Source organism: Antechinus flavipes, chromosome 4 (genome assembly GCF_016432865.1).
Source record: "Antechinus flavipes isolate AdamAnt ecotype Samford, QLD, Australia chromosome 4, AdamAnt_v2, whole genome shotgun sequence".
Taxonomy (NCBI): domain Eukaryota; kingdom Metazoa; phylum Chordata; class Mammalia; order Dasyuromorphia; family Dasyuridae; genus Antechinus; species Antechinus flavipes.
Genome location: NC_067401.1, coordinates 298,979,749 through 299,004,340, shown reverse-complemented (window position 1 = coordinate 299,004,340; position 24,592 = coordinate 298,979,749). Strand labels below are relative to the sequence as shown.

At 34.1% G+C, this 24,592-nt stretch overlaps 1 protein-coding gene across 9 annotated transcripts in view; it reads left to right on the top strand.

Moving 5' to 3' along the window:
- Nucleotides 1-24,592, top strand: part of FAM184A (family with sequence similarity 184 member A) — a 112,319-nt gene that overhangs the window by 34,190 nt on the left and 53,537 nt on the right. For all 9 annotated transcript variants that reach the window (XR_007953621.1, XM_051997637.1, XM_051997634.1 and 6 more), the window contains exon 2: nucleotides 19,139-19,993. Coding sequence is in view for 8 of the 9 variants with exons in the window: in XM_051997637.1 (XP_051853597.1) it covers nucleotides 19,139-19,993 (855 nt within the window). In the remaining variant the exon portion in view is untranslated. The remainder of the gene's footprint in view (nucleotides 1-19,138; nucleotides 19,994-24,592) is intronic.

Sequence of the window (24,592 nt, the reverse complement as noted above, 5' to 3'; positions counted from 1 at the left end):
TGTTTCATACCCCCTTTATTAGACTGTTTCAAGAGGTCCAGTACAATATCTTTCTAATTTTCTAGTTTCTAGAAAATTTTAGAAATTAAAAAAATTTTCATTTTCATTTTCTAGTATAATGCATTATTCTGGTGGTTTCTTAAACACATATTTATTAAATGGAATTAATTCTAAGGGACTTAAGGTTCTTATCAGATTATGACAAATCTTACAGAAAGGGTAATACAAATCACAGGTCTATGATATTTAATAAACGAGAGCTAATAAGGAGAGAAGATCAAATGGAAGATACTAGAGTACACCTTTTTTTTCAGCTGAACTTGGAATTTCACAAGAATATTTGGATAAAACCTAAAATGATAAAAAAAAAAATTATTGATTTTTAGACCACAATGTCATAAAATTTTTAAACTGTAAAAAATACAAATGGGAAAAATAAAATCTATTCTGGAGTTGTTTACCAAATAAAATGTTTTAAAGATGACATTATTTACAAGAAAATAATAGTAATGTCAGTTCACAAAGTCTGTGGGATAACACCAAGCAGTTTTTGGAAGTAAATTTTTTTTAATAACTTTTTATTGACAGAACCCATGCCAGGGTAATTTTTTACAACATTATCCCTTGCACTCACTTCTGTTCCGATTTTTCCCCTCCCTCCCTCCATCTCCTTCCCCAGATGGCAAGCAGTCCTATACATGTTAAATAGGTTACAGTATATCTAGATACAATATATGTGTGCAGAACCGAACAGTTCTGTTGTTGCACAGGGAGAATTGGATTCAGAAGGTATAAATAACCCAGGAAGAAAAACAAAAATGCAAACAGTTTGCATTCATTTCCCAGTGTTCTTTCTTTGGGTGTAGCTGCTTCTGTCCATCCTTGATCAAATGAAACTGAGTCAGATCTCTTTGTCGAAGAGATCCACTTCCATCAAAATACATCCTCATACAGCATCGTTGTTGAGATATATAATGATCTCCTGGTTCTGCTCATTTCATCAGTTCATGTAAGTCTCACTAATCCTCTCTGAAATCATCCTGCTGGTCATTTCTTACAGAACAATAATATTCCATGACATTCATATACCACAATTTACTCAACCATTCTCCAATTGATGGGCATCCATTAATTTTCCAGCTTCTAGCCACTACAAACAGGGCTGCCACAAACATTTTGGCACATACAGGTCCCTTTAGTACCTCTTTGGTATATAATCTCAGTAGTAATACTGCTGGATCAAAGGGTATGCACAGTTTGATAACTTTTGGGGCATAATTCCAAATTGTCTTCCTCCATCCCCTCCTCTATATGTCAAGTAATCCAATATATGTTAAACATGTGCAATTTTTCTCTACATGTTTCCATATTTATAATGTTGCACAAGAAAAATCAGATCAAAAAGGGGAAAAATGAGAAAGAAAAAAAAAGAAAGTAAAGCAAATACTATGTTGTGACCACAGTCAGTTCCCATAGTCCTATCTTTGGGGTGTAGATGGCTCTCTCCATCACAAGATCTTTGGAACAGGCCTGAATCATCTTGATAAGGTTTGTATCCTCTCAATTCCTGGTGGTGATGACGTTAGTGGCAATAAGACAGTTGTTAAAATCCCCCATTTTGGTCAGCTGCAGGTTTTTTTTTTTTTTTTTTTAGTTATAACTTTTTATTGACAGAACCCATGGCTGGGTAATTTTTTTTACAACATTATCCCTTGCACTCACTTCTGTTCTGACTTTTCCCCTCTCTCCCTTCATCCCCTCCCCCAGATGGCAAGCAGTCCTATACATGTTGAATATGTCACCGTATATCCTAGAAACAATATATGTGTGTGTGCAGAACCGAAGTTCTCTTATTACACAGGAAGAATTGGATTCAGAAGGTTAAAAAATAACCTGGGAAGAAAAACAAAAATGCAAACAGTTTACATTCATTTCCAAGTGTTCTTTTTTTGGGTGTAGCTGATTCTGTCTATTATTGATCAATTGGAACTGAATTAGATCTTCTCTTTGTCGAAGATATCCATTTCCATCAGAATACATCCTCATACAGTATCGTTGTTGAGGTATATAATGATCTCCTAGTTCTGCTCATTTCACTTAGCATCAGTTCATGTAAGTCTCGCCAATCCTCTCTGTATTCATCCTGCTGGTCATTTCTTACAGAACAATAATATTCCATAACATTCATATACCACAATTTACCCAGCCATTCTCCAATTGATGGGCATCCATTCATTTTCCAGTTTCTGGCCACTACAAACAGGGCTGCCACAAACATTTTGGCACATACAGGTCCCTTTCCCTTCTTTAGTATCTCTTTGGAATATAAGCCCAGTAGAAACACTGCTGGATCAAAGGGTATACACAGTTTGATAACTTTTTGAGCATAGTTCCAAATTGCTCTCCAGAATGGCTGGATGTGTTCACAATTCCACCAACAATGTATCAATGTTCCTGTTTTCCCACATCCCCTCCGACATTCTGCATTACCTTTCCCTGTCATTCTAGCCAATCTGACAGGTGTGTAATGGTGTCTCAAGAGTTGTCTTAATTTGCATTTCTCTGATTAATAATGATTTGGAGCATATTTTCATATGGCTAGAAATAGTTTCAATTTCTTCATCTGAGAATTGTCTCTTCATATCCTTTGACCATTTATCAATTGGAGAATGGCTTGATTTCTTATAAATTAGAGTCAATTCTCTATATATTTTGGAAATGAGGCCTTTATCAGAATCTTTAACTGTAAAAATATTTTCCCAGTTTATTTTTTCCCTTCTAATCTTGTCTGCATTAGTTTTGTTTGTACAAAAACTTTTCAATTTGATATAATCAACATTTTCTATTTTGTAGTCAATAGTCATCTCTAGGTCTTCTTTGGTCATAAATTCCTTCCTCTTCCACAAGTCTGAGAAGTAAACTATCCTATGCTCTTCCAATTTATTTATAATCTCATTCTTTATGCCTAGGTCATGAACCCATTTTGACACCTTATCTTGGTGTACGGTGTTAAGTGTGGGTTGATGCCTAGTTTCTGCCATACTAATTTCCAATTTTCCCAGCAATTTTTGTCAAATAATGCGTTCTTATCCCAAAAACTGGGGTCTTTGGGTTTGTCAAACACTAGATTATTAAAGTTCTTGGGTGTTTTGTCCTTTGAACCTAATCTATTGCATTGATCAACTCGTCTATTTCTTAGCCAATACCAAATGGTTTTAGTAACCGCTGCTTTATAATATAATTTTAGATCTGGTACAGCTAGGCCACCTTCGTTTAATTTTTTTAAAATTAATTCCCTTGAAATTCTTGACCTTTTGTTTTTCCATATAAACTTTGTTGTTATTTTTTTCTAGGTCATCAAAATAGTTTTTTGGGAGTCTGATTGGTATAGCGCTAAATAAATAGATTAGTTTAGGTAGTATTGTCATCTTTATTATATTTGCTTGCCCAATCCAAGAGCATTTAATATTTTTTCAGTTGGTTAGATCAGACTTAATTTGTGTGGAAAGTGTTTTGTAGTTTTTATCATAAAGTTTCTGATTTTCCCTTGGCAGATAGATTCCTAAATATTTTATACCATCAGGAGTTACTTTAAATGCAATTTCTCTTTGTAACTCTAACTGTTGGGTTTTGTTAGTGATATATAAAAATGCTGATGACTTTTGTGGATTTATTTTGTATCCTGCAACTTTGCTAAAGGTGTGGATTGTTTCTAATAACTTTTTAGTAGAATCTCTGGGGTTCTCTAAGTATACCATCATATCATCAGCAAAGAGTGATAATTTGGTTTCCTCATTGCCTATTCTTATTCCTTTAATCTCTTTCTCAACTCTTATTGCCAAAGTTAGCATTTCTAATACAACATTAAATACTAACGGTGATAGTGGGCAACCTTGTTTCACTCCTGATCTTTTTTTTTTTTTAATTTAAATTTTATTTTAGTTAATAATAACTTTGTATTGACAGAATCCATGCCAGGGTAATTTTTTACAACATTATCCCTTGCACTCGCTTATGTTTCGTTTTTTTTTTTCCTCCCTCCCTTCACCCCCCCCAAGATGGCAAGCAGTCCTATATATGTTAAATATGTTGCAGTATATCCTAGATACAATACATATTTGCAGAACCGAACAGTTCTCCTGTTGCACAGGGAGAATTGGATTCAGAAGGTAAAAATAACTCGGGAAGAAAATCAAAAATGCAGATAGTTCACATTCATTTCCCAGTGTTCCTTCTTTGGGTGTAGCTGTTTCTGTCCATCATTTATCCATTGAAACTCAGTCAGGTCTCTTTGTCATAGAAATCCACTTCCATCAGCATACATTCTCATACCATATTGTTGTCGAAGTGTATAATGATCTCCTGGTTCTGCTCATCTCACTTAGCATCAGTCCATGTAGGTCTCTCCAAGCCTCTCTGTATTCATCCTGCTGGTCATTCCTTACAGAGCAATAATATTCCATAACATTCATATACCACAATTTACCCAGCCATTCTCCAATTGATGGGCATCCATTCATTTTCCAGTTTTTAGCCACTACAAACAGGGCTGCTACAAACATTTTGGCACATACAGGTCCCTTTCCCTTTTTTAGTATCTTGGGTATAAGCCCAATAAAAACACTGCTGGATCAAAGGGTATGCACAGTTTGATAACTTTTTGGGCATAATTCCAGATTGCTCTCCAGAATGGTTGGATTCGTTCACAACTCCACCAACAATGCATCAGTGTCCCTGTTTTCCCGCATCCCCTCCTTCATCATTATTTTTTCCTGTCATCTTAGCCAATCTGACAGGTGTGTTTCACTCCTGATCTTATTGGGAATGGTTGCAGTTTGTCCCCATTATATATGATGCTTACTGCTGGTTTTAAATAGATGCTACTGATTATTTTAAGTAAAAGTTCATTTATTCCTATACTCTCAAGTGTTTTTAATAGGAATGGATGTTGGATTTTATCAAATGCTTTTTCTGCATCTATTGAAATGATCATATGGTTTTTGTTAATTTGGTTATTAATACGGCCAATTATACTGATAGTTTTCCTAATATTGAACCAGCCCTGCATTCCTGGTATAAATCCTACTTAATCATGGTGTATTATCCTGGGAATGATTTTCTGTAGTCTTTTTGTAAATATCTTATTTAAGATTTTAGCATCAATATTCATTAGGGAGATTGGTCTATAATTTTCTTTCTCTGTTTTCAACCTCTACCTGGTTTAGGTATCAGTACCATGTCTGTGTCATAAAAGGAATTTTGTAGGACTCCTTCATTCCCTATTTTTTCAAATAGTTTATAAAGCATTGGGGCTAATTGTTCTTTAAATGTTTGGTAGAATTCACATGTAAATCCATCTGGTCCTGGGGATTTTTTTTTTTTAGGGACTTGGATTAATAGCTTGTTCTATTTCTTTTTCTGAAATGGGACTATTTAAGCAATTTACTTCCTCCTCTGTTAATCTGGGAAGCCTATATTTTTGGAGGTAATCATCAATTTCGTTTAGGTTATCAAATTTATTGGCATAAAGTTGGGCAAAGTAACCCCTTATTATTTCTTTAATTTCCTCTTCATTGGTGGAAAGTTCTCCCTTTTCATTTGTAAGACTAACAATTTGATTTTCCTCTCTCCTTTTTCTAATCAAATTTACCAAAGATTTATCAATTTTATTGGGTTTTTTTATAAAAAACCAACTCTTAGTTTTATTTATTAGTTCAATAGTTTTTTTTTTACTTTCAATATTATTAATTTCTCCTTTTAATTTTAGAATTTCAAGTTTAATAATTGATTGGGAGTTTTTAATTTGGTCTTTTTCTAACTTTTTAAGTTGCAACCCCAATTCATTGATCTTCCCTTTCTTCTATTTTATTTAAGTAAGCCTCTAAGGATATAAAATTTTCCCTTATTATCGCTTTGGCTGCATCCCACAAATTTTGGTATGATGTCTCATCATTGCCATTATCTTGAGTGAAATTATTAATTTTGTCTATAATTTGCTGTTTCACCCAATCATTAAGATGAGATTATTTAGTTTCCAATTACTTTTTGGTCTATTTACACCTAACTTTTTGTTGAATGTAGTTTTTATTGCATCGTGATCTGAAAAGAAAGCATTTACTATCTCTGCCTTCCTGCATTTAATTTTGAGGTCTTTATGTCCTAATATATGGTCAATTTTTGTGTAGGTTCCATGAACTGCTGAGAAGAAAGTATACTCCTTTTTGTCACCATTCAGTTTTCTCCAGAGATCTATCATACCTAATTTTTCTAATATTCTATTTACCTCTTTAATTTCTTTCTTATTTGTTTTGTGGTTTGATTCATCTAATTCTGAGAATACAAGATTGGGATCTCCCACAATTATAGTTTTGCTGTCTATTTCTTCTTGCAACTCTCTTAACTTCTCCTTTAGGAAATTAGATGCTATACCACTTGGTGCATACATGTTTAATACTGATATTGCTTCATTGTCTATAGTATCCTTTAGCAAGATATAGTTTCCTTCCTTATCTCTTTTAATTAGATCAATTTTTGCTTTTGCTTGATCTGAGATAAGGATGGCTACCCCTGTTTTTTTGACTTCACCTGAAGCATAATAGATTCTGCTCCAGCCTTTTACCTTTACTCTGTATGTATCTCCCTGTTTTAAATGTGTTTCCTGTAAACAATATATTGTAGGGTTCTGACTTTTGATCCAGTCTTCTATCCGCCTCTGCTTTATGGGAGAGTTCATCCCATTTACATTTATGGTTAAAATTACTAATTCTGTATTTCCTGCCATCCTAATATCCCCAGATTATGCTTTTCTTTTTCTTGCCCTCCTCCCCACCTTCCCTAGTATTAAACTTATTGGTCCCCCTTGCGTCACGCAGCTCTCCCTCTTTAGGATCCCCCTCCTCCCTTTGAATCCCTTTCCCTTTCTTGTACCCTTCCCTTATTACTCTTTGAAAGTAAATTTTTAACATTGAGTACATACAATATTAATGAATAAGAAAAAATGTATAAATAACTTAGAGGAATAAATAATTCAAATTATTAATAAATTGCTACTACAAAAAAAAAAACCTGATTTCAGATTAGTTTCCATGTATTTTTTCAAAATTTCAAAGAAAAAATAATTTCTATCTCCCTAAATGTTTTTAAATATAAATTCAGGTAACATTTTAATACTCAGGTTATTTTTGAGTGGTAAATAAACAATTGATTCCAAGACTTCATAAAGACAAGACTAAAAAAAGAAGTAGTTGGCTGATTTCAGTACTTTATAAAATGTATAAATATTCAAATGATTAAGGTTTTGCTGATGTGAAAGTACTTGGGCAATACCTTCAAGTCTGCCCATCAAGTGCAATTCTTATTCTTGTCCACTTGTGCCATAGCATCTATCTAATATACATTAAAAAGTTTTTGCTTTTCCTTTACTTCATGATGATACCAGTAAAAGACTCAGGTTATCAACTGGTTAATTCTTATGCTTGCCTCATGTCCAGGCCATTTTCTTTTTGAATTGTAGATTTTTTTGTAATGTCCTTATTCAAGTTCTTCATAGTTTGTTTTTTGTTTTTTGTTCACTTGCTTATTTTAGCTATCCACATTTCCTATTTGCTTCTCTATGAACTCTGAGTAATATTCACTTTTAGTTCTTAGGAACCTGTAACATTATACAAATTATATACACACAGCTATATCAGATAAGTGTACAAGTGTAAAGCAGAGAACTGGATTTAGTGTGGTATCAGTAGAAATGAAGAGGAAGGAAAAGATATAAGCTCCATTTTTTTTGATTTAACATTTTTCCCCAGTAATGTGTTAAAACAATTTTAAAATCTTTTTTGTTACATTTTGAGTTCCAAATTCTGTCTCCCTTCGTCCCCTCCTCCTCCCTAAGATGGAAAGCAATCCAATATAGTTTATACTTGTAAAATCATGTAAAATATTTACATCTTAGTAATTTTGTACAAAAAGACTTAAAAAAAAGAAAAAGGAAAATCACATACTTCAATCCATATTCAGATGGTATCACTTCTTTCTCTGGAAATAGCACATTTCATCATGAGTCTTTTGGAATTGTCATGGATCATTGTATTGCTGAGAATAGCTATCATTCACAGTTCTTCATTGTAGAGTATTGCTGTTATTGTGTACAACATTCTCCTCTTTCTGCTCACTTTGAATCAGTTTCTGTAAGTCAGATTTTTAACTCCAGATTTTTCTGAAATCATCCTGCTTGTCTTTTCTTATAGCACAATAATATTTCATCACAATCATATACCACAGCTAATATAAGATTTGTTGGATTATCTGAAAATTATGATGTAAAAAAAGGAATCTAGACCCTGTGCTTCAGGAAGTTATTAAAAAAAGTTGCTGTGAAGTTTTAGAACTAAAGGGTAAAATAAAAATTGAAAAAATCCACCAATCACCATATGAAAGAAAGCCTGAGATGAAAATTCGCAGGAACATCATAGCTAATTTTTGAAGTGCTTAGGTCAAGGAGAAAATACTATAAGCACAACAAGAAGGATAAAGCCCTTTTTTTCTACAGTCAGGATAACACAAAATCTAGCGTCTTCTACATAAAAAAGACCAAGGGCATACAACATAATATTCCAAGATGCAAAGGAGGTGGGCTTGCAACTAAGAATAACTTATCTAGCAATGTAGAGTAAAATCTTGCAAGCAAAGAAACGGATATTTAATTAGTTAAAGGACTGTTAGGAAAGTCCAGAACTGATGAAAAAATTTGAAACGTAAGCATTTAAACATGAAAGACCAATTATAAGGGACTTTAAAAGGCCTAATTTTTTACTTTTTATTTGGGAGAAATTATTTACCACTCTAGAATATTATCATTACTAATATAGTTTGAAGATTCATACATACATTGAAGGTGTTGAATATAATGGGATGATTTTTTTAAAAATAAAATTGGGTAGGAACAGGTATAAATGCAGCAATTGAAATGAGGTGTGGATGGAAGAACAGTGGAGGGCAGGAGGGCATGAAGAGTTGGTAGTGCTAGAATCTTAATTCTTATCAGAATTGGTTAATGATATTTTTAAAAGTATAAAAGTCTTCTAAATTTATAAGGAAATAGGAGGGTGATGTCAGTAGTGAAAAATATAACAGAGTCCTAGAAAAATGTCTACAGGGGCAGGTAAGTTGTGCAGTGGGTAGAGCACCATCCTTGAAGTCAGGATAGAATGCCAGTCTTGAAATCAGGAGCACCTGAGTTCAAATTTGACCTCAAACACTCAACATTTCCCAACTGTGTGACCCTGGGCAAGTCACTTGATCCCAATGGCCTCAGCAAAAAAAAAAAAAAAAATTAAAAATGTCTACAAAGAAGCTACCCCATCACAATTTGGACTCTGTTCTTAAAACAATTCAACAGTACATTGTTTTTTATCTCAGAATCCTTGCCCTCTTGCCTGCTGACTTACTTATACTTTGCCAAACTCAACTACCTGCCTTCTCTTTTCCTTCTCAAATAGTTGAGTACAGATAGAGGAAATCACCCACCTGTGGTAACGTAGGGCTACTTCAGATTTTTATTATCTAATCTTAATTGTGCCCTCACTGAAGCAAAACTAATTTTATTTTGACCTAATTTGTTCTTTCTCTTGTTCATTGGATGCCCCAAATCTCCTCTCTTTAAGCCTTTTCCTTACCTCCTCATCCCTTTCAGTTGAATACATCATCATACTTTAATGAGAAATTTAGGCCATTTATTTCAGTTCATTTTTCTTTCCTTTTTTTAAAGATACATTTTTATTTTTCCAAATTCTCTCTCTTCTAATCCACATCATTCAACTCCATACTATTGAGAAAGCCAAAAAAAAAAAAAAAATCCATTAGGAACATAAAGGTAAGCCAAAAAAAAAAAAAAAGTGTCCATGTTAGCTATGACCAGAAAAGAAAATGTTTTTAGTTTGCACTCTTTAGGCTATCAGCTCTCCATCTGGAACTAGATAGAATAGTTAATATCGAATCATTTGAATTTGTTTTATTATGCTGGAAGAGCACAGCCAAGTGGCAGAATAAGGCAAGAACTCACCTGAACTCTGCCAAATTCATTTCTAAACTAAAGTCCGGAGGAGCAGAACTAGCAGAAAGATGGAATGAAACAGTTTTCCAACCTAAGACAGCTTAAAAGGTTGACAGAAAAGATCTTGGTTGGGCAAAATGGAAGTATAGTCTAGTGCAGGTGCTGTCTGGCAAGCCAACAGCAAGCTATATCCCAACAAGCTAGCGGAGGCCCTTGAGTCCTTATACAAGTGTGGCAAGACCCCGTGGCCTCAGTGCAGCAGGCTGGCAAGCAGGCCCCACACTTCAGGAGCTCCTAGCTCAAGAAACTTGGGACAGTGCCCCTCTACTCTAGAAGCAAAATTCAAATTTAAAAACCATAAAATAGGCTGGGAATTGAATAAACAACAACACAAAAACAACTTGACCATAGAAAGTAACTATGATGACAGGGAAGATGAGAACACAAACTCACAAGACAATGTCAGAATGTCTACATGTGAAGCCGCAAAATAATAATAAGTCTCATGTTTTTAAAGAACTCCTGGAAGAGTTCAAAAAGGATTTTAAAAATTAAATGAGAGCTTTAGAAGAAAAATTGAAAAAGAAATGAGAATGATACAAGAAAATCACAAAAAAGTCAATAGTTTAGTAAAGGCAGCATAAAAATCTTTCTATGGGGAAAGATGTACAAAAATTTACTGAAGAAAACAGCTCCTTAAAAAGGAGGTATAGAAATCCACCAAAGAATGTACCTGTTTTCCCCCAACTCCTCTTCAGTATTTATCATTTTCTCTTTCTGTCAGCTGTGCCAAACTAATGGATGTGAAGTGGTTAAGTAAAAGTTTTGGTCTGCATTTATCTAACTATGAGTAATTTAGAACTTTTTTTTCCAGATAGCTATTAATAATTTTGATTTCTTCCTCTGAAAACTGTGTTTATTTCATTTAAAAATTTTATAATCTTTGATTTAATTTTAAAATACAGTAGAATCCTATTATTACATGGATTCAGATATACTAAAAGTAAAATTACATTGACCAAAATAAAATAATTGATAAAAAATTAGATTAAGTAACTTCTAAGATGCCTTTCAGCTTTAGAATTATGATTTAATTATCTACATATAGTCATAGTCTGATGTATGGTTTGCCTATAATATGGGTTCTAGTCTTACTTTCTAATACCAGAATTGCAAATTATATAATTCTTTTACAGTTTAGGATTTAATTTCGTAACATGTGTACATATATGTTTATATTTATATGTATTTTTGAGGACTTAGTAGGAATAAGTAACATTTTTATACTGAAATGTATCATTTCCCTTTTCTTCAATAATTCTTACTATTCAGTGCAGATGCTTAGAGTACTATGCTAATGAGGCCAAGGTCTCCCATTTAGACACCATGTAGGCCATTTAACTTACCTTCCTTGGCTACAGATTTTTTATCTGACACAGGCCAAATGTCTGAATAATGTATGTTGTTGATCACAAGGGAACAGATAATAGATCTGGGTCAATGCAAATCCATCATCTATAATAAAAAGTAACACATTTTTCTGTGTTCTTAATTTTCAGGTAAAAAAAAATAATAGTGATAAAATTCAAGGCATAACATTAGATAGCTTTTGAGTAACTTATTCAGGTTATTGGCAATATTTAGAGCCATTTCCATAACATTCTCATAACATTTTAGTATTCATTAAGAATCTGCCCTAAGGACTCATCGACAATGCCATCTGTCATTAAATGGGTAACAGTTCTGTAGGCCATGAAATTAAGCCAGTATTATTTCTTTAGAGTCAAAACCAGAAAAATAAAGGTCATGTACTCATTGTTTTTTAGAGGAAACTTTTAGTGGTACTTTACTGGCATATCACATCCTTAAGAGCACATGTATATATTTTAATATAGTATTTTCCTTTTGTTCAATAATAATCATAAATTTTCCCTCCTTTTAAACTTCCTTTCTTCCTTCTCCTTGTGGAAAAAGAAACAAGAAAAACAAAGCCCTTATAATAAATATCCATAGTCAAGTAGGAACAGTTCATATTGACCATGTCTAAAACTTTATATGTAATTCTGTACTCTTGAATCTATCACCTTTTTTTAACAGGAGTTTAGTATAATATTCTTCATTTATACTCTGGAATCATGGCTGATTGATTGTTGAATTTGTCAGAATTTTTAAAGTCTTTCCAAGTTGTTCATTTTTACTGTGTTATAGTATAAATTATTCTGGTTCTGCTTACTTCAGTACAGGCCTTGTTGGGGTTCTCTGAATCTGTCTCTTCATGTCTTAAAATGAAAAAATGTATTATATTACATCCATATACCTTAATTGTTCAGCCATTCCCCAGTTGATGGACACCCCCTTGGTTTCCCTTACTTTGCCATCACAAAAAGTAATTGTTAATATGATATTTTTGTATATTTAGATCTTTTTCTTCTTTGATTTATTTGAGGTATCACTGATACAAAGGGTATGTATAGTTTAGTAATTTTGAGGGTATATCCAAATTGATTAAGGACAAATGTAAGCTAAGAAAAATTACATAATTTTGAATGAAAAACATCCTACCATCCACTTTGGGATATTACAGCTTTTAGTCAAAAATTTGATTTAAGTATTCTTATATATTAATTATTATTTTAAAAATACAAAGTTTACTCTATTGAAAAAGTATTTATGTCCTTCCTAATTCACCCAAAAAGGTATTGAATCTTAAGCTTGAAAGGTAGGGGGTGCGGAGTGACAGAAAGAAAAGGGGAAAGGAAGGGATCCTCTCCAAAGTCATAGAGATGGGAAATATATGAAAGCCAGGAGAAGGCCAGTATGACTGGAAGAAAAATCTAAAATGAAGCTGAATTGTATGGGACTTATAGGACTTAAAATGTACTTTCTATTTGATCCTAAAAGTAATGTGAAGCCCCTGGAGTCTGAAGAAGTGTCAGAGTCAGACAGGTGCTTAGGAAAATCACTTTGGCAGCTCTAAAGAGGAAAATGGGTTGGAAAGGGGAGAGACTGGAGCCAGAGGGAACACATAGGAGTTCGTTAGAGTTCAAGTGAAAAGTGTTGAGAGCCTGATCATCCAGGGTGATGGGATGTTTATGTGAGTAGAATAGCTATCAAAAAAAAAAGACTGATTATTAATCAGAGTAGTAGGAGACACATCCCTGAAATTAGATGTATGTGTGTGTATATAACCTATAATATATGTGTTCATCTAAAGCTACCTTTTTTTCATTAGTTCTAAACTACAGTGAGGCAGAGTGAATGTACTATATGTAGGTTTGACAAAAGCTTCTGTAAGCTTGAGAAAATTCCTACAGAATTTTTTTACACTAAGCTTAGCGGAGAACCAGGAATGGAAGAAATTTCAACAAAGTTGTTGATTATAAACTAAAAGATTCAAAACAGAATGAAAGGAAACCTGGGTGAAAATCAGGATTATGTTAATAATTGAAAAAAATTATGAAGTACTAAATAAAATTGACATTTAAATGTTTATTGATCATTTTCTTTTTAAAAAATTTCTTAGCATTCATTTTTATAATAGCTTTTTGTTTTCAAAATACTTTCAAAGATAGTTTTCAAAATTCATCCTTGCAAAAACACTGTGTTCCAAATTTTTCCCCTTCCCTTCCCCTCATCCTCTCCCTTAGACAACAAGCAATCCAGTATAGGTTAAACATGTGCAATTCTTCTAAACATATTTCCACATTTATCATGCTGCACAAGAAAACTCAGATACTAACTATTAATGAAAAGAATTGTACTAGGCTATAGATAAATACAGGGAAGTTTTAAGAGGTTGACAATAGTAATAATTGAAGAATAAGAAAAATTGAGAGATCACAGAGGTAGATAGCATCTAATCTGAAACTTGAAGGAAGATAATGATTCTGACAGATGTAGGTGATGTGGAAGAAACAAGCTTCACTCTCTCTTTTGCTTAATGTCAATCAGAGACATTGTTTTTTTTAGAAGCATTTATAGGAAGACTGTTGCACTGACAGTTTGCACTTTTCAGCCTAGCCTCTTTGACTACAAGCAGTTTCCAAAACTAATATTTATGACATAAAATGAATAAGTAAAATCAAGATCTGGTAGTCTGGATTTTAAGGTGTAACTGAATACAGGAAGATATATGGCAGCATTTTCAGATAGTGTTTGTCACAATTTAAAGAATTCTGGTAATGATGTTTAACATGAAAGGCTTCGTCAGCAGTTTTGATTCACATGAGTCCTAGTATGTGGCTTCAAATTCTGTCTTTATAAAGGTTACTTTTAGTATATATTTAAATAAGTGATCCTTTGGGTCCTTTGGTTTACTCCAGATGTAAGTGTGTTATGGTTAATGGAGTCCTTGCTAGTCTTCAATTAATGATTATGCTCTTAGCACAGGTGTCCTGGAAAATGATACTTTACTGCTTAACTATATCTTTTAAAAAGGCATGAGAGATTATTTTGTGAATTCACAGAGATGGAGGATGGGATAGATGTCTAGTTTAAGAAGCATTTATAGTCCAATTTGATTAAAATGTAGGGGTATACAAACTAAAGGATCAGAAGGCAGTGAGATTGTCAGGAGTCCAAATGTCAAATGGAGGAGTTTATATTGTTTTGTAAAGATAGTAGGGAGCTACTGAAAATTTTTGAGGACTTGGCCAAATTGTATATCAGAAAGATTATTTTGGTAATTGTGTGCAGAGTAAATTGGGCAGCAAAAACTAGAAGCAAGGAAAGCAATTAGATGACTATTTTAATAGTCTAGGTTAAGAGGTAATAAAGATCTGAAATAGGAGGGGTGACTATAAGTGAAGAAAAGGGGATGGATGCTAAAGGAGACCAGTGATCAATTAGATCATATCAATAGTCAAAAAATCAGAAGAAAAAAAAAAAGATTTCTGAAGAATGGGACGTGGTAGGTAGAGATAATATGACGGAACTATCACATTTTATTTATTTATTTATTTGGCTCTGCAAACTCTTTTTTTATAGCTTTTTATTTACAAATATATGCATAGATAATTTTTCAGCATTGACAGTTGCAAATCCTTTTGTTCCAACTTTTTCCCTCCTTCCCCCCACCCCTTCCCCCAGATGGCAGGTTGACCAATACATGTTAAATATGTTAAAGTATAAGTTAAATACAATATATGTATATCTGTCCAAACAGTTATTTTGCTCTATAAAAAGAGTTTGAAGTAGTGTACAATTAGCCTGTGAAAGAAATCAAAAATGCAGGCAGACAAAAATAGAGGGATTGGGAATTCTATGTAGTGGTTCATAGTCATCTCCCAGACTTCTTTCCCTGGATGTAGCTGGTTCAGTTCATTACTGCTCTATTGGAGCTGCTTTGGTTCATCTCATTGTTGAAGATGACCATGTCCATTAGAATTGATCATCATATAGTATTGTTGTTGAAGTAAATAATGATCTTCTGGTCCTGCTCATTTCACTCAGCATCAGTTCGTGTAAGTCTCTCCAGGCCTTTCTGAAATCATCCTGTTGGTCATTTCTAACAACAATAATATTCCATAATATTCATATACCACACTTTATTCAGCCATTCTCCAACTGATGGGCATCTATTCAGTTTCCAGTTTCTGGCCACTACAAAAGAGACCTGGCACAAACATTTTTGCACATACAGGTCCCTTTCCCTTTTTTAAAACCTCTTTGGGATATAAGCCCAGTAGTAACACTGCTGGGTCAAAGGGTATGCATAGTTGGGGAGCCATCACATTTTAAAGAAGGGTCAAGGAAAATAAAGAAAAGAGGGAAAAGTGCTTGGATTTAGTCTGTTGAGAGATTATTTGTTAACCTGTGAGGATACAGTTTCAGTTTTTTGGTGGAGATACAGGTCCAAATTGTAAAGGGTAAAAAAAAATGGGAAGTCAGAAAACAGAAATAACAAGTTCAGAATTCAAATACTACAACTTGCTCAGCCATTCCCTAGTTGATGGACATCCCCTCAATTTTCAATTTCTTTGCCATCACAAAGAGAACTGCTATAAATATTTTTGTATATGTGGGTCCTTTTTCCTTTTTTTGTAATGTTTTGGGATACAGTCTTAGTTATGGGATTGCTAGATCAAAGAGTATACATAGTTTTATAACCTTTTGGGCATAATACCAAATTGTTTTCCAGAATAGCTAGATCAGTTCACAGTTCTACCAACAGTGGAATGCCCTTAAAATTATTGGAGAATTTCTCATCTTGGATTCCTTCAGAATCCAAGGAGAAGCCTCACCTGTTAAGGCAGGTCCACTCCCTAGGAGGGAAAGAGCCAATAGATAAGAAAGAAGTAAAGATGAGGGAGAAAAGAGTGATTGGGGTAGGCTCCCACAGGAAATGAGATCAAGGGCACAAGTTAAGGGCTTTTCTTTGATCATAAGATGACTTGTGAAAAGAAGAAAGTATGGGGGATAATATAGGGTAATGGGAGATGAGGAAACTTCTCAATGATAAGTTAGATGCTTATATTCCTTAAGATCCTGGTCTAATTGTGCATTATCTTTGTTTATAACTTTTGTAGTTAATAAGAAAGCATTATTTATAATTAGCTATTTTAATTAAATATTTATTTTCTGAACAATATTATAAAATGAGTAACTTGAGTAGAAAATGTTCTTTATCTGATTACCATACTGTTAAGAAACATAGATACTTAGATCGTGAAATCATAATAAAGATACTTATGGGAGCTTAAGCCAATTTGCTCTTACCCTAAAGACCAAAATTCCTTAATCCATTCTGAGAATATTTTCCAAAATCCCCCCTGACTTTGTTTCTCCAAATCTTCCCTAACTTTGTCCTTAAAATATTTTTCCACATTATTACCATCAATCATTTGGTAGAAGAATATCATAATTGTATTCCCATTTTGTCATATCTCTTGTGTCAGATATTGCCTAATGAGGACTCTTAATAAGTTTCTATTTATTTTTTACCATAAGAATAAAAACTACATTTAAATAGGGGATTAATACATGTATATTTCTTCAGATTTTCTTCTTTCTGTGGGTCATATTTGGATCTCAAATATGTTAGCCTAGTACTTTATTTTACTGTGAAGAACAAATATGATAAAATAATCAACATTAACTAAAGAGCTGAGTAAAGCTCATTAAAAAAGAGGTTTTCTTGGCTCATAAGAAATCAGAAATTTATGGATTAATGAATTACAAATACAGCAAAGTCGCAAAAGAAAAAGAAGCCAAGAGAGTCAACTTTGCTCAAATTCTGATACTAAAGAATAAGTGGGCCACTCTTTTCCTATCCCATGCCTTCCCCAACTCATAAAAAACAGTTAAGCCAGGGTAGCAGAGAAAGAAAAAAGCATTTGAAAAAGTCTTCTGGTTATGCTGAATGGCCTTTTTTCCTCCTTTCTCTTTTTAAATCTGTTACAAGACACTGGCAGTATGACTGAGGGGCAGCAAGACAATATGGCTATAAAGAAGTTACTGCTCTTTTCCAGGTTTTTTTTTAATTATTATTTTTTAAATGTTGTTTTAAAAATTGTTTATATTAACATCATGAACAAATCCCATACCCAGTCATTGTATTAGCATTAAGTCTTTTGTAGAAGGTCATACTTGTCCTGGGTCTTCAAGATCAGGTATTCTAAGAGAAACTGATAAGGAAGTAAAGAATATAGATATTGTTGAGGTTCAGAAAGAGAACCCAAGAGGTAGGGCTCACAGCTGTCTTAAAAGAATTTGCAGGCTTGAACTCATCTCTAACTCAGGGAGCAAAGTTTACTTTAATTGTAACATCTGTTGAATCGAGGTAAGTTCCAAAAGGATTTAGCAAAGAACCAGGAGCAAGAAGATAAATTTATAGGAAAAAGCTGAGATAAGTTGCTTTCTGTCACTGATATGCTAATTTTATGGCTTAGAGATAGAATTGAAAAGTGGTCTTAGAGGTGGAGTTGAGGAGTGGTTTGGTCTGTACCTCGTTATTATCTTAGAAACTTTATTATTACTGATCAACAGAGTGTTATCTGATAGCCAGCATTGTTTGTGGTACTAGGCACTGCCAAGGTCTCAGGGACTTCGGGGCAACTGCCACATTTCCCCTAGAAGCTGTATCCCAACAATCCGGTGGAGCATGCTACCAGTATTAGGACCACAGAAGAAGTAGAAAGGAATATTGTTTGCAATGAAGCTTTCTTTCTTTATTTTTAAGTAAATTAGGGGTACTTTAGAGAGTACTTTTGCCAAATTGGGAAATTTATGTATAATTTTATATGTATTAGGAAGCTATTGGAGTTTATTGAATAGAAGTTGCATAGTCAGCATGCACTTTAGAAATTGTTTGGAAGATGGAATGGAGACAACTGTAAGGTTGTTAGAATAATCAGTTGAAAAATCTTAAGGATCTTCATTAAAGTAGTGCCTATATGAGTGGATAAAAGACTTTCAAGAAATAAAAGTGACAAAATTTAACAGCTTTTTGGACATATGGGGTTAGGGAGAGTGAGGATAATGCCAAGATTATGAACCTGTGACACTAGAAGGATGGTAGTATCTTGAACAGAAATAGAAAGTCTGAAAGAAGGGGGAGAGTGTAGAGGGAAAGATAATGAGTTGTATTAAGATGTTTCTGAGATGACCAGTTTGAAATATCTAATAGGCCATTGTTAATCTGAGATCTGAGATTAGGGGAGAGATTGAGCTCACATATGTAGATCTGTGAGTCATCTGCAGAAAGATAGTTAAGCCCATGGTTAGTTAAATTAATAAAATTCCCAAAGAATCCTTTCAAAGAGGGAGGATAGATAAAGAATGATAATGTGATATATACTCCAGTGAGGGGTCTTTTTAAGAAGGGGGAGATATGAACATGTATGAAGACAATTGGGATTAAATTCATTGATAGAGGTTAAAGATTCAAAAGAGAGCAAAGGACACTTGAGGATGATGCAGTCTTCTGAAGAAGGTGAGAAAGAAACAGTCTCAAGTACTGTGAATATGACAATGTTTTCAAATATGTGCATGAAAAATTTTAAGCTACATAAAGGAATTAGGTAAAAATTTGAAAAATTCAATTTATTCATCTCAGTCATTTTCCCCTTTTTCTCTATTTAAAAATTGCAGGTAATATATGCTTTGAACACTAAAAATGATGAGCATGAATCTTCAATTCAAGCCCTTCGAGATGCTCATGAAGAGGAAATTCAACAAATTCTTGGAGAAACAAGAGAAAAGATTTTGCAGTATAAAAGCAAACTTACAGAAGAGTCAGATCTTAAACGAAAGATCCAAGTTTTAGAGGAGTCACTGGAAGGTCACAAAAAGATGAAACATCAGGCTTTAACTGAATTTGAAGCTTACAAACACAGAATGGAAGACATGCACATTTGTACAGAAGCACAGCATGTCCAACGGGTGCTAACTATGGCTAGAGAAGTTGAAGAGATCAGAAAGAAATTTGAAGAGAAGTTGGAGAGCTTTTCACAGCTACAAGTACAATTTGAAAAAGATAAATTGCGGGCTCTGGATAACTTGAAAGCTGAACATATACAAGAAATCCAAGAAATTCTTCAGACTCAGAAGTGTCACAGTGCCTCATTAAGTAAGGGGCAGGAAAAGGTGGAAGAACTGCACAGAATTCAAGTGGAAACCTTAAATAAAAAACTTGAAGAGCTAAAGCTTGAAAGAAGAAAACTAATTGAGGATTATGAAGGCAAACTGAGTAAAGCTAAGTCCTTTTATGAACATGAACTTGATACTTTGAAACGGTCTCAGCACCTTACAGCTGATAGCCTTCATGCTAGTAAAGAAAAAGAAGCAGATCTGAGAAAGGAATTTCAGACTCAAGAAACAGCCTTACGTAAGACTATACTTAATCTTAGGGCAGAGTTACAAATGACACTAGATGAAACTGGAAATCTTCATGAAAAATGCCATAAGCTTCAATTAGCACTTGGTACAGCAGAAAACAATGTTTTGGTAAGTACTATTATGATCTTGATACTTAAAAGATTTTATTGAATTCAGCGTGGATCATCTGAGTCAACCATTATAGGTCATAGGACCCCTGGAAAAATCCATTCAGAACCAAAGCCACAATGATGTTTACTTTAGTAAGCTTTTAGATGACTCAGGAAGTTCAGAGTCAAAGCTATTAATGAAATAAATGACAGAAAAGTAGCAATGGAAAATTTCCTTCATAAATCTGGTACATATTCTTCCATAGATATATGTATTGTCACTGGGAAGAGGGATTACATGTAAAGAACATGTGTGGCTAGGCTATACATGTAGAAGGGCACAAAGATAGGCAATTCTGTTCTAAATGTTTCAGGGTGACTGGTTTCTTTGGTCAGATTATCACATCACTGTCTCTGGATCTGCTTTTGGGTGATGAGCAATGTCTACCCTGATTCCTATTAGGTGTCTCTTCTCTGCTGTTGATTCTACTTTTCAGCTTTGCACTAGACTCTTCCCTCTTAAGGTCACTGCAGTTCACTTCTCCTTGGTGTTACCTTGTTGGGTTCCATCCCTTCTTGACAATTTGTCGATCATCTCAGCTTAGAGGTCCTAAGGTATTATTGTTGTTCAGTCATTCAGTCATGGCCAACTCTCCATGACATATCCTCCACTATTTTGCGGGGTCTGTCCAAAATCATGTTTGTGGTTTCCATGAGATTTTCTATCTCATCCACTGGGGTCCCCTTTTCCTTTTGCCTTCAGTTTTTAACTTCAAAGTCTTCATGACTAAGAGAAGTCTTTTCCATTGAGTCTGATGTTCCCATTATGTGTTCAAAGTATTTAAGCTTCAGCTTCAGTATTTGACCTTTCAGTGCATAGCTTGAGTTAATGTCTTTAAGTATTGGCTGCTTTGATCTCCTTGCTGTCTAAAGAATTTTCTTTATCTTCTCTAGTACTACAATTAGACAGTGTCAATTTTGCAGCACTCAGTTTTCCTTGTGGTCCATCTCTTATAGCCATACATTGTGACTGGAAAAGCCATAGCTTTTGATGACAAAATTGATACCTCTGCTTTTTAGTATGTGTTTAGATTTGTCATAATTTGCAGCTTTCCCAGATCATCAGCTGCCAAGGCCTTAGAATTTTTGAGGTTAAGCTTTAACCCTTTTCTCTCTTCTCCTCTTTTGCAAAGAGGTTTCTTAATTCTTCACTTTCTGCCATAGAGTGTTATCATCTACATATATGATATTGTTGTTATTCCTCTTGGCAACCTTAATTCTGCCTTTTGATTTATCCAGTCTGGCATTTCACATGCTGTTATTTTACCTAAAAATTAAATAAATATGATGTATTTAACTTTGTCATATTTCTTTTCCAATGTCAGTACTATTAGGATATACCCTCTTTTCCAGAGCTAAGACTCAGAAGGTAAGCTGTGCCCTGAGCCTGGCATAACCTATTTTCTGTGCTCACCCATTGGATTGTCTCAGTCCCAGAAAAATCCCTGACTTGTTTCACATACTTATTAACTTATTATATTGCTTTGACCAGCACCAGGTAGTCTTTGAATTCAGACAAGCACTTAATATATCTATGTTCCAATCACAAATCGCTGATATGAATCAGACTTGTCTCATTGTGGCTGTTACTTTTCTTTGTCAGGCCAGTAGCCATTGGTCTAAGAATATAAATTTGTCTACACTAAAGTGGGTTCCCAAACCAGCAGTGGAAGGATCTAGTTCTCTTCCTTGCTTGCAAGTCATTTCCCTCACTATAGAAGATAAACTTGCCTCTTAATCTCTGCACAGTTCTTATCTGCTCTATCTGTTCACTCTGGCCTCTGCAGGTCAAGACACAAATCTTTGTCTAGTTGACACAAATCTTAAGCTGATCAGTTGTTCCATGTTCAGTTCTAACTGATGCCCCACAAACAGGTTCCTCAGGAGACAAGTAAGATAATCCCATCTCTTTGAGAACTTGACATAGTTTACTGTGATTCACACAAAGGCTTTAGTGTAGTCAGTAAAGTAGAGATAGATTTTTTTTTTCCTGAACTTCCTTGCTTTCTTCATAATTTAGCAAATGTTAGCAGTTTAGTCTCTAGTTCCTCTACCTCTTTAAAAACTAACTTTTCAAAAGCTGCTTTTAGCTAATTCTAGGTTTACTTATTGCTGAAGCCAAGCTCACAGAATCTTAAACATAACCTTACTGATAATATGAAATGAGTGTGTTATTCAGTAATTTGAATGTTCCCTAGCATTGCCCTTCTTTGGATTTGTCATATAAGGGGGTCTTTTCCAATCCACTGGCCACTGCTGAGTTTTCCAGATTTGCTGGCACATGAATACAGCATCATCTTTTAGGCTGCAATGACTAGAAAACTTCTTTATTATGAAGACTAATGGAAGATCCTTATATGTAACATATATAAATTATAGCCAGAGCCTATGGTATGCCAAACCTAGTTAACAAAAGCCAATTATGGTGTCCTTCGGCCAAGAACATTTTTTTTTCTCTTTTAATCCTTGTGTCTGGAGTAAGATCAAAATCCATTGCCCTGACTTAACGTATCTGGTACCTAAGATTTGAAATTCTGGAGACCTTCTCTAGCTTTAATTATAAATAAATTTGACTCACATTAAAAAGAAAAGCTGAAAGAGGTTCAAAAGGTAAGTGAAGAAAGTTTAGTAATTCTCCTTCTACTTGACTTGTTTGACTTTTGTTCTAGAAGAGGACTGTGGCTTCAGAGAAATAATGCCATGACAGGCAAATGAGTTGGATCTAAGTGGGGGTTGCCTGTGCAAAGTCACCAATCTCATTTTCTCCTCCACAGCCATCTGGGGCAAGACATAGATCAGGTCTCCCTGCAAATATTTTAGGTAGACTGATTTTATTTATATTGAAGAACAAAATTTATGAAGAAGTCTGGTTATTTCTGTCATTTTTTTCCTATTTACACTACTTTTACATCTTTCAGTTTTGTAAGTGAAATTTAATATTATTTGAAAGGTCATGGAGCATAAATTATGCTCCATGACCATTCAAACTCTGGGCTCACACAGACATAATTTGTCTTGGGAATATCCCCGAAAAGTCAATATCCCTTTAACTCATTTTCTCTGTCCCCAGAGCCTAATCTGGAAAAACTCCCAGTATAGTTTAGGCATACGGATATGGGTAACTCTGTTCCCAGCTCCTTTAAAGATACTCACATGTGAAAAATTCATATTGGTTATAGGACAGGTTTTAGGTTAGTTACCCCATAGAATATGCAGAAAATAGAAAAGATTCTTAAGAGCCCATAAACAAATGGGAAAAAAAAAAGTAGTCAAGAATCCATAAATATTCAACACAATTTTCATTGCCTCAGCTGCTTCCTTTTCTTCGCTTGAGAAAATCCATTTTCTGTCTCTTATAAGACAATGGACAAGTTCCCATGTGGTTCTGTCCAAGGGTAGTCATTATTACATGGGGCAAAGAAGATAGAGGGCAAGAGATGGTATAAGATAGGAGACCTATGTGTGAGACCTGCAGAATCATTGATGATGATGTTAGATACAACAACCTCCCACTGTTTGAGTTTTTAAATTGATAATTTTATGTGGTATGTGAATGATGTTATAAATATCCAAATGGCCTTTTGGCAGAAAAAAAGGTTCCCCTAGTGTAGATGGTACACATGTATATGCTGCTCCTTTCCTATCATCTCCCTGGCTCCCCACCCAGATCCTCTGATAGCTTTTCTGATTTCAGAATGTCTTAAAAAGGAAAAGAGCAATCTGTTGGCTCACAGTCAGTTTAAAGGGAAAATTATTGTCACATGAGTAAGAGCTCATCTTGCTCAGAGTTTAAGACCAACAAATAATCTCTGGAACAACCCAGTTACAAAAACCTATCCAACAGGAAGAGCTATACCATTCATTTTAGGGAAGTTCTTGTGTCTGATACTTAATTAGCAATTTTTTTTTTTTGTACTTTTAACAAGGTGGCAAAGGGCATGTCCAAAACCGTTCCAGAAAGAAATATGGACAGTCAAAAGTTCAAACAAAGCTTTGTCCCTCAGCAATCTCATCAAATTAATTCAAAAACTTCCTTAATAAAACCCACTTTTCACACATAAAAACTTCACTTTTGGGAGTGCAAATGAATATTATAGTGAGACCAAAAAAAAGCAAACCAAACAAACAAACCAAAAAAAAAAAAACCCAACTTGCTAAGAATTGCTGGTTACTATATGCCCTTATTTCAAAGGTAATTCAATAATAATAAAATTAAACCATTAAAAGCCTGGACTTTTGCTAGATGATTTACACAATTAACATTCTTTCTGTTAGTAGTAATAATGTTATGACTTCCACATGAATTTCAGCTATTAACTTTGAAATCCAGGTTAATATAATATAGGTATTAGTCAAAAATTCTCAAGAATTTTGTTTTATATTGGTTTTAGAAAATTCCATAGTTTTGTGCTGAAAAACAGGGATTTTTGAGTGAAAGCAAAAAAAAAAGTACTTTTTTTAAATGTTGGAACCTTGTGATTTGTGGAAAGGTAAGTTATCATCAATACCTATAAACTTAAATTTGAGAACAAATGAGCATAATTTAGCCAATAAATAA